Here is a 14,199-nt window from a genome sequence, read left to right on the forward strand (position 1 = left end):
TTGATCTTTATCTCTTGTGCTCTCAACTTTATCTTTCCATTGTCTGGGTTCTTCGGCTTTCACTGATGAAGTTGCAACTTTTTCTTTCCATTGTTTGGGTTCTTCAGCTTTCACCGATGAAGCTGCTGCTCTAGAAAGCTCCTCTTCTATACCCACTACGTTGGCCCTATAGCTACCTCTTCCTCCATAGCCACTACCACCCCTAAGAGCACCTTTGGTACCTCTTCCTCTTTCATTGTTGGGCCTGAGTGGCTTAGGACAATCACGACTCAAGTGTCCAGTGTCACCACAATTGAAACACTTTCTATTTTCTTTCATTTCTGTTGCTGCAAAAATTGGACGAGGTAAGGATCCAGGAGATGGTGATATAGCAGTCTCCCTCATCGCCTTTAGTCTGTACTCCTCTTGTGAAATAGCAGCTATGGACTCATCTAGGCTAGGAAGAGCCGGTTGATGAAAAATAGCAGAACGCCTTGCCTCAAACTCTGGGTTCAGCCCCCTTAAGAAATGAATGACTCTCTTTTCTTCTATCCACTTCTTCACCCATGTCACACACTCTGAGTGTGGCAACTCGATAGGTTTATAATGATCTGCATCAGCCCACAAACTCTTCAACTCAGCAACATATTTCATCACCGACCGCTCCCCCTGTTTGAGATCATGGAGTCTGTCTTCTATTTCAACCATCAGCATCACATTTCCAGCACCTGAATACATCTTTTCCAAAGCTTTCCGTATCTCTTTTGCACTCACAATTGTATCTACTGTGTTTGCAATGACCGGAGTCATAGAACTCAACATCCATGTTGCTACCAGAGAGTTGGTAGCATCCCATGTGCTCCATTTAGGACTTGACTTATCTGATGGCTCGGATGATTCCCCAATGACAAAGCCTTCAAGTTTTTTTGCTTTCAACAACCGAAGTGCCCTTCTAGACCAAGCCAAGTAATTTTTTATGCCTTCTAATTTGACATCATTTGGCATCAACTCTATCTTTTGGACAGGTTCACCATGAACAACAATTTCTCTGCTTGAAGATGAGACCTCATCCTTCTTTGCAGTAAGTAGTTCTACCAATTTTCCAAGCACTTGCTCAATTTCCTTGATTTTCCCCAATCATGTATGAGCTACAACAGTAACTAATAAGATGCCTTTGTTATCAAGAGACACCAAGCAGCACACAAATTTCTAGCTCAACGAAATCCCCAGGGTATATAGCATATATGCCCTGTGCAATAGGCACCCTTTCTCCAACAACCACACAAAGAGCCACACTATAGCCAACAGCCACACAAGATCCACACCAACAGAGATGACACACGCACCTGCTTCCTTCTTCCACTGGATGGTTTCCCTTCTCTTCCTTCTTCACCACAGAGCAAGGCACCAGTAGCAGGAGGTACCACAGCAGCAGGTCCACCAACAGGAGCAGCACAGGTGCACTCCTCAGCCAGGCAATCAAGCCTACAGTCCCCAAAGGAGTTCAATCCTCACCTCAGGCGCCTAGACATCTCTAGATCCAGTCCGTCACTCCTGTCGCCGAGCTCTCCTCTGCTCAAGCCTCCACACCACCAAACAACAGCTCCACCAAAGAAAATCAGCCACCAAACTGTGCACTCCCAGCCAGATTAGGTGCTGCCAGTATCAATGAGTGCTCGCTACTTCAATCTCCGTCGCCTCTCTCTCTCTCTCTCTAACCAGGCTCTGACACCATGAAGGGGTATGGAAAATTCCAGAGACCACTCCACTTTCTGTGTCTTTGATACATACATATATATATAACATATACACCAACACAGACAATGCTATAAGCCCATGGGCCTATCAATAGAAATACACAGCCCAACACTGATCTAGTTGTCATGATACAGCTCCGTTTGGGAGACGAGAGCTCTCTGCTATTCCATGCTATGGTGTTCAAAGAAGCTGAAGCCAGGGAAGCTAGTTTTCTAAAGGCATCTCTAGCTCTGCTCTGATCTTATTTCGGCAAATTTTTTTGTCCTTAAGGGCATATGCCCTTACCTTCTCCACCATTAGATTCACATTGAGAAGTGTGCAAACACATATCTCAATGCAGATTCACATTGAGATGAGTGTTTACATACTCCTCAATGCGAATCTAATGGTGGAGAGAGTGAGAACACATGCCCTCAAGGGCACATTTAACTTTACCTCTGATTTCATGATACTCATTTTCCCTAGTACCGTACATAAGATTCTCAAAAGACCAAAGACATTTTTGGAGAAGCCCCATTAAATGAGACCCAACTTTTTATTCAAAAGGCGTCTAAATTTATATGAATTTAAAAGAAACATAAAATTTCAACGGCGATAATGCAAAGTAAATGTATGTAAATATGCATGCCAAGATGTATAAATTTTATAGTATGAAACTAGATAGTGAGTGTTAAGTCATCGTGACTCGCTAGAGCAAAGACATTGGATGTGGCTTCCACTATCAAATTGGTAGAGTTCTTCTAGTATTTTTAATTAGTAATAAAACACTACTACTAGTCATAGCACTATGGAATCCTTACTAGGTGACATTTACTAGGAGGAGTTAAAAATTTTGGTGATGTTCGAGCAGACGATCATTGATGCAACACAAAACATCACATGAATTTATCACAGGGAATGGCAAAACCATTTGTCTCTGTCCACTATCAATAGAGGAAGAAGCAAACAGTGATGATACATTATTTTTCAGAGAAATCGACATATACAAACCTCGTATAATATATATATATATATATATATATATATATATATATATATTCTCGCAGCCACCTTGAATATATTCGTGTCTTTGTTGTGACCATTACACCTTGAATATATTTTTGTTTTTATTTTAGATATTTGATAATTCATGAAAATACGAGACAACTATTATCCAGGGAAAGCAATCTTTGTGTAGTCGAGAACAGATTCCAACCATAGATATCTGCACATGAGAAGGTAGTCATCATTGACCATAAAAAGAAATAAAGAATACAGGAAAAGGTAAAACTAGAAGATCAATGTAGCAGTAAGCAGTTTTTGAACTTAAAAAGGAAAGCAAGCACTGCACAACTACTGATGTGGTGTGGCAATAAGCAGTTTAGCAACATCATTTTTATAACACACAAGTACCAACAATTTCAAGGGAAAAATCACAGAAAACATAATGTTACATCACACTATTAACCACAACTTCATAGTACCATACTCAAACAATCAGGTATAAAGGCCTAATTAACTAAAATAGTTTATTTTCAGTGTTGAATTAAGCTTATGTTTTAGACAAGGCTGATATGTTGCAATTCTTGACTAAAACAATGCCAACTATTAAAAAGTATCAACCAAACCTAACAAACTTACAAATAATTTTACATAAAGGTTAGTACATAAAAAATTACATGTCAATGTTTAAACACTTTTGTCCTAATCTACCACAACTGACAATATTAATATACGACATCACTAGGTACGGTACAATTTGACAGTTACAGTTCAAAACAAACAAGAGGTCGGATCAAGCATAACTTACATCTTAAAATATTACGCTACTACAGATTGATTGAGATATATGTAGTGAAAACCATCATAGCTACAAGTAGTAACTCCCCACTAGACTAGCACTACTACATCTTAAGAGAGTGCAGAGGCTCGCTCCTATGGTGTGTCTTGAATGAGAGGGATTGAATGAGAGGGAGTCAGGGGGTATTTATAGCTAGGATGTGGAGTACAGGGGATACTCCACTATCATGTCATCGATCCATGTGCTTCCTTGTGGGCCCATGAGTCCATGTGAGGCGAATGTGAGCTGTTGAGATAAAGCACACCTTACATCCAAGGGTGGAGAATAGCTCTAGAGTGATTCCCCTAGATCATGGCTAAGTTGGAAGGTAGGTGGGCCCCACAGTGGGGTTGGGTGACCCCCTGTGTGGGTTCCACTAGCTTAGCTTGCTCCATTTCCTCTAGCTATGCATCACACACTTCATGGACATGTGGAACTGGTTATTGGATAAAATATGTTCATGATATGCTTATCTTCCTTCTATTCCAAGGCTATTGACAGTGTTTTGAGTATGTAAAATTATGACATTTTCACTATCAACAGGCCACTGCCTCACGCATAGCCTTAGCTAGGTTTTGCTTAGCTCCGGATAATGGCGGGCTGCCCATAGGATGTCTTGTGAACCTAACAACCGTGGGCCATGTTTTGTTCCTAGATTTGATGCTGACTTTTTCGGTTTTCCTATACCAACACATCGTTGTAGTTGAGGAAGCGATCCCAAGCCTCTTTGCTAGTCTCATAAGGTACCACACAATCAAAGTCGAAGTGATTGTGAGGAGAGTGTTCGAGGGTATGGTACCACACAATCAAAGTCGAAGCGATGGATCAGGAGTTGCTACGATGCTTTTATGCCCAAAAAGTACACGTGTTCAAACAAGGATTCTCCTCCAGATTAGAGTAAACTATTCTGACTTTCAAACTCATACATACTACTTTCAACCATGGGGCTTATAGCCTTGACTTGGGCTTTGAGCAATTGAAAGACAGAATGGTCAAGCCAAGCACTATGTCTTGAGCTCTTCATTCAACCATTATTCCGGATTTTTGTATGTTTTCAAAATAAAACTCAAAGATTCCTTTGTATGACCCTCTTAAGTCTCTCAATATCTAGTATTTTTGGATCCTCACCAACACATAAATGATGTCGTCATGCCTTTACACAAGATATGTCGTATTTATGGCTCATTAAGGCAGAATATTTTGCCCTTTCCATCATCCTACAACTAAGGCTTATGTGAAGCTCATAGGAGGCGAGACAACACATACGTACTTGCAAAGCATGTAATGTAAAGTCAAACAATGGATCCAGAGAAACAAGTCGTACAATCAAATCAAGATGTGTATGTGTATGGATATGAGAAGTGGAGTGGATATTTGGTGGAAGTGGTTATGAATGGTCGCAATGGTAAACACTTAATTCTACTTTTGCTCCTTAAAGAAACATACCACTCTTTTGGATCTTGAAAACTCTTTCTAGAGAAGATGGGCTATATTATTCATCTCTTTTTTTCAGGCAGACATCGGAGTACCCATTGTTTTGATATCTCAGACATTTGTCCATTTTTTCAATACACTTTTTTATATTATTGTTAGCCATATATTGCATTTCTATGGTAGAGAAGTGAGTTGAAGTGCATACTAAAAATTATATAGTAGAAATATAGCATGGTGATATATAGAATCAATTTACATCTTACACCATATGAATTTGAGATTGGCTTATTCATGAACTTGAAAAAGTTGTGTAATGTTACCAAACCAAATAGCGTAACCCATATATTATATAACTCTTATAAGCAAAACCCTACTATCTATTTCTCGTTACATACAAGGCGTCCACCTCAACAGTCCACTATCAACTCTACTATCTATTTCTCTTAAAATACAAAGCGTCCACCTCAACAGTACACCAGCAATCTACTATCATTTACATTAAAGTTCACTAGCATAAGAATTATGATACCACATCAGCGAGACACATCATCCACTATGGATACAAACTCCATGATTATGCTAATAAAAGAGTTATATATTTATATTCTTCTTTCATACCCGCGGCAACGTGCGAGAAATCCTTCTAGTTAAATAGATTCCTATTCCTCCAAAATAAAAGGATCCAAATGGTCCCTAAGCTTATTTTTTATTAACTTTTGCAAAGAAGTGGCGGGTAATCCCTCATTAATGCCATGCGTAGGTAATATGGAAACAGGTATAATAAAGAGTATTTCTGGGTTCATTTTTACATAATAGTGGTGATAGAAGTTTGTCAAGCAACATATAGAGGGAATTTTTAATTTACTTCATTCCCTGAGAATTAATGTGGTCTTCCCTTTGTTGAACAAAAATACCAAGATAATACGTAAGATGTTAGTTCTTCAGAGTTCAGACAATCCAATAAAACCTACTCTTCTGTGTGATGACAATTTGCTTGCCGTTGGAAAGCTGTTTCCCACGACTGACTCGCTAATGACAGCAAGAACGGGACTGCTTCTACTCTATGCTACACTCCAGTCTGCTTTTCCTGAGCGTCTGCTCGCTGCATTTGAGTAAAATCTGCAGCACATCCTCCATAGTAGGTCGTGAGGACGGTGAGTTAGCCGTGCACTTCACGCCTAGCCTGAACACGGTCTCAATCTCGTCAGCATACCCTGCATATCTGATGCAGATGTCTGTAGCGTCAGGGATACTCGCCCCTGATCGGTAGTGATGCCCTGCCCATTCTGCCAGGGAACCGTGATCGCCACCATCGTTGGCATTCTTGTCAGTTGTGAGCTCCAACAGCACAACACCAAAGCCGAAAACATCCACCTTCTCATTCACCTTCCTCGTGTAAGCATACTCTGCAGATATTAAACAACAAAAGCTATAAAATTAGGCCTCTCAAGACTTCAACCTGTTGTATTGACTACAGCAGTTACCATCTTAGTCATTACTGTATAGAATCCGACAAAATGACTGAAATACATTGAAATAACCAAAAGTAGATCCTTACCAGGAGCCATGTAGCCAAATGATCCAACTACCCAGGTCATCGTGTTGGGTTCCCCTGCTTGCATCAGCATCCTAGCCAGCCCAAAGTCGGCAACCTTAGCCCGGAACTCCGAGTCTAGCAGGATATTGCTCGTCTTGACATCCCGGTGAATGATGGGAGGCGAGCAGTGGTGGTGCATGTAGCACAGCCCCTGCGCTGCGCCGACAGCCACTATGAGCCTCGTTGGCCAGTCCAATGGCACACGCTGCACAGGCCGCGCCTTCGCCATAGGGTGCCTTGCACGGAGGACATAGTCGCCATGGAGCCATCTGTCTAGGTTGCCATTGTCCATGTAATCATACACGAGGAGCTTTGAGTCCGCGCCAGAAAGGCAGCACAGCAGCCTCACAATGTTGTTGTGCCGGATGTTGCATAGGATGCTAGCCTCGGACTCAAACTCATGCTCCAACAACTCGTCCAGCGACCCAAAGCTTCGTATCTGCTTCACGGCCACCACCCCGATGCTCTTGTTGTACTGGTTGGTGTATGAGACACGGTAAACCTGCCCTGAACCACCGCTGCCGACAAGGTTCTCTTCAGTTAGTCCCTGGAGTATGTCTGCAGCCTCGAAGTTCAGAGTTTGGAAAGCTGTCATTCGCCATTCATCCTGCTTTTCTTTCATGAACATAATCGCAGAGGTGCGGAAGCAGTTCATTGCTATAAGGCCACCATTAGTGATTTGAGAATCATCCTCCCCAGGTGGTATCCTTACATTGTCTACACGGTATGTTCTCTTTGGAGATGAGATCACAGCAATAACAACAAGGAAGCATATTCCAACAAGAGCACTGGCAGCGGCAAAGATGGTGACTACAACGTTGTGTGCCCTTCTCTTCCAAGTGCTAGAACTAGAACTAGGACTAGGAGTGTAATTGTTGTTTCCTGTGCCAGTTACAAGATCAGGATTCCCCACTATATCAATATCCACATTTTGGCGGAACCCAGGAACAAACCCAGAAAGATTATTATAAGAAAGAACCAACTGTGTCAAGCTTTGCAGGTTCCATAGTGAAGATGGAACCTCACCAGACAGGTTGTTATATGAAAGATCAAGAATCGCTAATTCACTTGAAAAGCCAAGATCTGAAGGAATAGCTCCGCTGAGATGGTTGTGACTAAGAATCATTGTGTTCAGGCTTCTTAGATAAAATATATCTGGGAGAGGTCCACTAATAGAGTTGTTTTGGAGATTCAGAACTGCCAGCTTCTCAAGGGTAATGATGGCAACAGGAACTAGACCCTGAAACTTATTTGATGCCAGATTCAACAAAGTCAAGCTCTTGCAGTTACTAAGCTCTGAAGGTATATTTCCTGTCAACTGGTTGTCATTCAACTCAAGATAAATCAAGCCCATGCCATCACAAACTGAATGTGAAATGTTCCCACTAAGCCTATTTCCACCAAGTCTCAAGCCATAGAGGCTTGGAGACAAATGGCTAGGAATAGTCCCTTCAAGCATGTTACTAGTAAGATCAACAGTTTGCAACCCCATATGCGAGAGGAAATGTGGGGACATCTCCCCATGCAGATTGTTATTACTCAAATTCAGCATCCTGACATGACTGGTAATACTACTGGGAATGGGACCTGTGAAGTTATTGTGGCCGAGATCTAGCAGAGTGAGATTTCCATATTTAAACAAACCGGGAGAAATTGTACCATTCAATTGATTGTCAGACAACACCAACTCCACCAAGGAGCTGGCTATACTTACAGGAACAGCACCATTCAACTTGTTGGAACTAAGATTCAAGCTCCTCAATTTGTGGAAAGAACCCAAGTCTGAGCTTAGATTTTCAGCAGTCAAGATGTTGAAGGACAGATCAAGGACCTCCAACTGTGAGAAACCAGAAAATTCACTGAGCCTGTGAGACAACTGGTTGTGGCTCAGATTGAGTGACAGCAAACCTTCCTTCATGCGGCAAGAAGTGTCAGAGAATTTGTCCCCCAAATTGGTAAAGGAGTTTCTTGAGAGATCAAGGGACAGCAAGGTGTCAAGAAGGCATAAGGAGGAAAAGATGGAGGTGTCCGATATGCCGTAGTTGGACAAAGTGATGTTGGTCACCACCATGGAAGAACCAGACCCAGAGCACGAACAGGCAACTCCAACCCAGAGGCACATATTTGTGCTGAAGCCCCAACTGTCACCCACAACCCTTGAGAGATTCTTCATGATGGCCTCCTGTGTCTTGTTAGGCGGTACGGAACACGGCACATCCACGGTGGCCACCGACTTACTGGGAAACAAGAACAAGAAGAGGTGTGCTAGTAGCAGCAAGAAGCAGTTGAGGTCACGGAGACAGTACCTCTTGTACACCATGGCCATCTGATTGAAACCTTCTTGGCTTCTTGTGCCTCAGACTCCACTTGAATGCTTGCTTCGCCTCCTGTTGATCTTCACCACCGGCTCTAGCAAGGAAAAAGAACAAGAGGGTACTCTTTCATCTAGAAAGGGGTTTTGGGTAACTTTTTCAGTTGGGTGTGCTCGGAAGTGGTTTCCTTGGGTTTGGTTCTTCAGGGTGCTTGAAAGAGAAACTGAGCACGCGCTATGGCTGTCAAGTCTTACTTTATAGTCACTTTTTTAGTAACATATTATAAGTGAATAACACAGTGGATGTCAAATCTAACCATTCAACTTTTATTTTATACCTAACTAGGGCCACATGTTTGGATTCATTAACAGTAATAATTAGCTACTAAAATTAGTACTTGTGGATCCAAAAGGTCCTGCTAATAAACCTACTAATTATTATAGGATTGCTAACTATTAGTTCCATTATCCAACCACCTATTAGCAGGTGGATCCAAACAACCTCTACTAAAAATTACCTAGCTAAAATTAGCAGCTATTATATTAGCTCGCTAACTTTTAGTGTCCATGGATCAAACAGGCCATTACTCAAAATATCATTGTCAGTCAAAGTTGAAGCAACAATTTCTTGAGTGGTCTCCTTCGGCCCCTCAGTTGGGTCCAGGGTTGACTGACTGACTGACGTACTGCACCAATCTGTTCCTGATGTGTGAGACAGCGAGAACCACAGAGCAAATCCGGTCTACAGAGTAGTGAGTACTGACTAGTGGCTATATGCAAGATCGTCTAATGAGTACTGCCTATACGTAGACCGACTTGTATATATGCATCAGGTCGTCGTTTTCGCTTACCTGAGGTAGACGGCGAGCACGCACAGGCACACATCACGGCACCGGGAAGCTTCACCCTCCCATCATCTGGCCGGCGATCGATCCCACCGGATCTTCCCTTGCTTCAGCAGGCGGCCACCCTGGACGCTGCGTAGAGGGCCATATCGAGCACCCGGCACTGGTGCGTTGGTAATGGCGGCGCCGCCGGCGAAGTCCAAACCATATGATCTGCTGTTGATTTTTTTCTTTTTTTTTTTGAGAAAAAGGATCTGCTTTCGATCTGGTTTGCCCCTCGCGGCGCCCCTGGCCCATAACGCGGCGCGCCCGATCTGTGATCCATTCTGGGCGCGTTTGGTTTCCTTGTAAGCCCAGCCCAGCCTGGCCCGTAGGTTTGGTAAATTGTCTCAAAAAAAAAGTTGTTTGGTAAATCTTTGCTCCAAAAAAAAATGTTTGTGGTAAATCAAATCATCGAAACAAGTCTGTAATCGTGGGTAAGGCATTAGTTTACTCTGTACATGCAAAATACATACATTAGGTAAAACTCCTGTGTTGCCACCTCCTGGGTTCTGGCCTGGTACACAGGTACACAAGGCAAAAAAAATCCTAGCATTTCTCTCTCTTTTTTTCTTTTAAATCAAGCAGAAATGCATTTCTTCCTTCTGCACTAGCACATTACCTCTGCACTTCTTCAGCCTTCAGGTACTCAACTAGCCAAGCATGACAAAATTGCTGATTTCGTTACTTGGATCCTGAAGCAAAGGTCCTATCATCATTAGCATCTGCAGTATTACCCAATGCACATTGCCAGTCTTTTCTAAATGGCCGGTCATTTTTTTTTACTTCCTTTTTTGAACGAAGTGGTTTGTGTCATCTGTACGACTGTACCCAGTGCACATTACCCAAGCGAGGTGGTTTTGTGTCCTCTGTACATTCCAAGTGTAGAATCACCTGAACCATCGGCCCATCAAATCCATGCAAGGTTGACAGTTAGATGAACGAGGAGTGTTCAAAAATGTTAAAATCCATTTTATCACAGAAAAAAATGCATACAAAATGTTAAAATCTAGCATCAGAAATCACTGCCGAGTTGAAGTGTTAATGAACAAGTGCTACTACATGTTCAGCAATCTCTGAGCTGCTAGGACGTACCTTTTCTGAATTTCTGGAGAAGACCTTTTCCCATGATGGCTAGACTTGCCTTTGTTTGCTGACAGGGCATGCAGCAAATTCCCCACTCACCACCTCCTCTGCAGCAGCCGTGTTTTGTTCAGTGGACTGTGGACATGTTCAGCATAACTGATTTTTTTTTTCAACAACTTTCTATATTCTGCAAACATCATGTGTGGTGTGGTCCAACAAAAGGACATAAAATCTATTCTATCTTATATAGTGTCTACAAGATTCAAACTCTTGGTGCTATTTTTAATCAGCTACCAAAGCAGCAAGCAATATGCATCCTCACCTGCTAATGGCTCAGCATCGGTTCATCCCTTTGTAAAAAGCTGTAGGTTTCATACGTGGAAGAAGTGGTTCTACAAAAGTGGTAGTACATCTAAAGATACAATCATTATTCAGACCCAGCCTAGCTGCTATCTCAACCTCCTGAAGCTGCACAAATGGAGGCCACGCCGTCGATTAGGAATCTCGGTCGTGTTGGACTAGACCCCCCCAAATCGAGCTAAGTGCTACAGAATCTTCTTCTTACCTTGGCCTTCCCATGGTGAATGAAGGTTCCAACAACCTTCGTTCTTCCCTGCGGTGCGGTCGGATGAGAGAGCCACAGGTACGGTCGGTCGCCATCACCAAGCTTTCCGGCCGCCGGATGCCACGTACGCCACCAAGGACGGTGGTGCCGGAATCGGCGCCGCTGCAGTGAATGACGCCGGTCGCCGGGACCGAGAGAGAGAATAGTGCGCTGCCATCCCTCCCTGCACGACGCTAGCGCCTACGATTGGACGGCTATCCTGACAAAACAATTGGAAGTAGGGCCCTCGCCTCCCCTCCCACAATTGCATTGCTTCATCCGCCCACCGCGCACGCAGTCGATCGAGCATCACCATGGTGACGTCGCGTCCGAGACGTCACCTGCGTGTCGTCGTCCCCGTCGCCGTCCCCCCTCTCTTTCCACGATGCTTCCCCCCTCGCCGCTGCTGCTGGCTGGCTGGCTGGCTGGCTGGCGCCGCACATGCCCACCCGCCTAAAGAAGCTTAAATTTCACCGGGCCCGCCGCGTAGAAAACCAAAACCAGCCACTCCGTCCGTGGACGCCATCCACCGTAGACTCGCGCGCCCCCCTCCCTCTGCTTCCATAAATGCCAGCACCTACCTCGACCCTCGAGGGGTTTCTTCCTTGCTTGCTTTGCTGCTTGCTGCTGCCTCCAGTGAGTCATCACTGAGCTGTGAGCTGTGAGCTGTGGACCTGTGGTGGTCGTGTCGTGATCTTCTTCTTCTTCATCTTCTTCTTCCCTCTTGCTGGTTCGGTTGCTGTGTGGCCATGGCAGCGGCGGCGCCGTACGCGCGGGTGATGGAGGACATGGTGAAGGGGCGGGAGTACGCGACGCAGCTGCAGGCGCTGCTCCGGGACTCGCCGGAAGCCGGCCGCCTCCTGGACCGGATCCTCCACGCCATGTCCCGCACCATCGACACGGCCAAGGCCGCCGCCGCCGAGGAGGAGGAGGCGTCCGAGGTGCAGAGCGACGTCACCTGCGCCGGCACTGCCGGCAGTAGCAAGCGGAAGGCCGCTGGTGGAGGGGACAAGAGGGCCTCCTGTCGGAAGAGGTGAGCCACAGGCCTTCGCCGCCGAGTCCTCTTCTCTTGATCTAAAAATAGTTTTTTTTTTCTTTTTTCGCGATCGGGCCAAGCACGTACAGTATGATCTAAAAAAATAGTTTGCTGATTTTGTGCAAACCACTGCCGGATGTGTGTTGTAGAGGCCAGCAAGGATCATCGGTTGTGACGAAGAACATCAAGGATTTGGAGGATGGGCACTCATGGCGAAAGTACGGACAGAAGGAGATACAAAACTCAAAGTACCCAAAGTACGTTTCTACACCTATTAGATCAATCATTGTTAATCAAATCAAATATGGCAACCAACCCAACCTATGCATATGAGATGATGATCCTTTTCTTGGCACGAATTTCTGATTCCTTTTCATTTATTTGGTCGATGATCGATGATGCTCGGCGTGCGCAGGGCCTACTTCCGGTGCACGCACAAGTACGACCAGCAGTGCGTGGCGCAGCGGCAGGTGCAGCGCCGCGACGACGACCCGGACACCTACACCGTCACCTACATCGGCATGCACACCTGCCGTGACCCGGCCACCGCCGTCGCGTCGCTCGTCGTGCACGCGGCCGGCGTCACCGGCGACGACCTCCACCACCACGCGGGGTCCCGCCTCATCAGCTTCGCCGCCGCCAACAACAACGCCAGCGCGGCGACGACCAGCACCACCACCACCGGGAACACCACCAACCAACAACTGGCGGTCCTGCAGCCCCTGAAGCTGGAGTGCGGCGGCGGCGGCGAGCAGGAGGAGGTGCTGAGCAGCCTCACCCCGGCGGGGAGCTCGGCGGCCGCGGAGGCGATGCGGAACGGGAACGCCGCGGCGGCGGCGGCGACGACGACAGGGCCGGAGCCGGACCAGGGGGACGTGACGTCTGGCCTGCAGCTGCAGCAGTTCTACGGCGCCGGCGATGACCTTGCGTACATGGCGCGCTTCAGCTACGATGACACGTTCGATCTCGAGGACATTGTTGTGTTCGGAGCTCCGGATTCGATCACGGACATTTATGCTGATGAGTAGACCAAGGAATCGGAAGAAGATGGTGGAGCAGGACAGGTTGATGGATCGACGCGTATATACTGTGCGAAATTAAAATAATGGCTGCGCGGATCGCAATTCGCAATGCATAGTTTAGTTTGTATATATGAGTAGTAGCTGTTATCTACTCTGTTGTAAGATTATGTTGTAAGATTATGTTAAGAGTTTGTTCATTAGCTACTAGGAGCAGAACTGAAGAAGCTTTTGGTTGGCCTTCTACGAGAACAGCGGAACTTGTTACGCCTTGTGTTTTCAGTTGGGCCTTGTTTAGTTCCAGAAGAAAAAAAAATTTCGCTACACTGAAACACTTTCGTTTGTTTGTGGTAGTTATTGTCCAATCATAGACTAACTAGACTTAAAAAATTCGTCTCGTCAATTCCGACCAAACTGTGCAATTAGTTTTTATTGATTGATCGACGTGTATATACTGTGCGAAATTAAAATAATGGCTGGGCGGATAGCAATTTAGTTTGTATATATGAGTAGCTGTTATCTACTCTGTTGTAAGATTATGCTTAGATTATGTTAAGAGTTTGTTCATTAGCTACTAGGAGCAGAACTGAAGAAGCTTTTGGTTGGCCTTCTACGAGAACAGCGGAACTTGTTACGCCTTGTGCTTTGAGTGTTGTTCGCTGTCAAAAACAG

The 14,199-nt window shown here is 44.9% G+C and overlaps 2 protein-coding genes across 3 annotated transcripts; one reads left to right on the forward strand and one right to left on the reverse strand.

The window, feature by feature from the left end:
• LOC8054107 (leucine-rich repeat receptor-like kinase protein FLORAL ORGAN NUMBER1) lies at positions 5,835-11,896 on the reverse strand. 2 transcript variants are annotated; one of them, XM_002442892.2, is made up of 6 exons: positions 11,434-11,896; positions 11,191-11,336; positions 10,878-10,975; positions 9,750-10,676; positions 6,549-8,996; positions 5,835-6,396 (listed from the first exon to the last, which is right to left on the reverse strand). In XM_002442892.2, the coding sequence occupies exons 5-6, from the start codon at positions 8,911-8,913 to the stop codon at positions 6,047-6,049; spliced, it is 2,715 nt and encodes a 904-aa protein (XP_002442937.2). In that variant the 5' UTR covers positions 8,914-8,996; positions 9,750-10,676; positions 10,878-10,975; positions 11,191-11,336; positions 11,434-11,896; the 3' UTR covers positions 5,835-6,046. The 2 variants fall into 2 exon arrangements, with proteins under 2 accessions (XP_002442937.2, XP_021301964.1); XM_021446289.1 differs by lacking the exon at positions 11,191-11,336 and having other exon boundaries at positions 6,549-10,676.
• LOC8054108 (probable WRKY transcription factor 70) lies at positions 12,069-13,809 on the forward strand. Its single transcript, XM_002441885.2, has 3 exons — positions 12,069-12,505; positions 12,658-12,765; positions 12,924-13,809. The coding sequence occupies exons 1-3, from the start codon at positions 12,222-12,224 to the stop codon at positions 13,534-13,536; spliced, it is 1,005 nt and encodes a 334-aa protein (XP_002441930.1). The 5' UTR covers positions 12,069-12,221; the 3' UTR covers positions 13,537-13,809.

Source organism: Sorghum bicolor, chromosome 8 (assembly GCF_000003195.3).
Source record: "Sorghum bicolor cultivar BTx623 chromosome 8, Sorghum_bicolor_NCBIv3, whole genome shotgun sequence".
NCBI classification, from domain to species: domain Eukaryota; kingdom Viridiplantae; phylum Streptophyta; class Magnoliopsida; order Poales; family Poaceae; genus Sorghum; species Sorghum bicolor.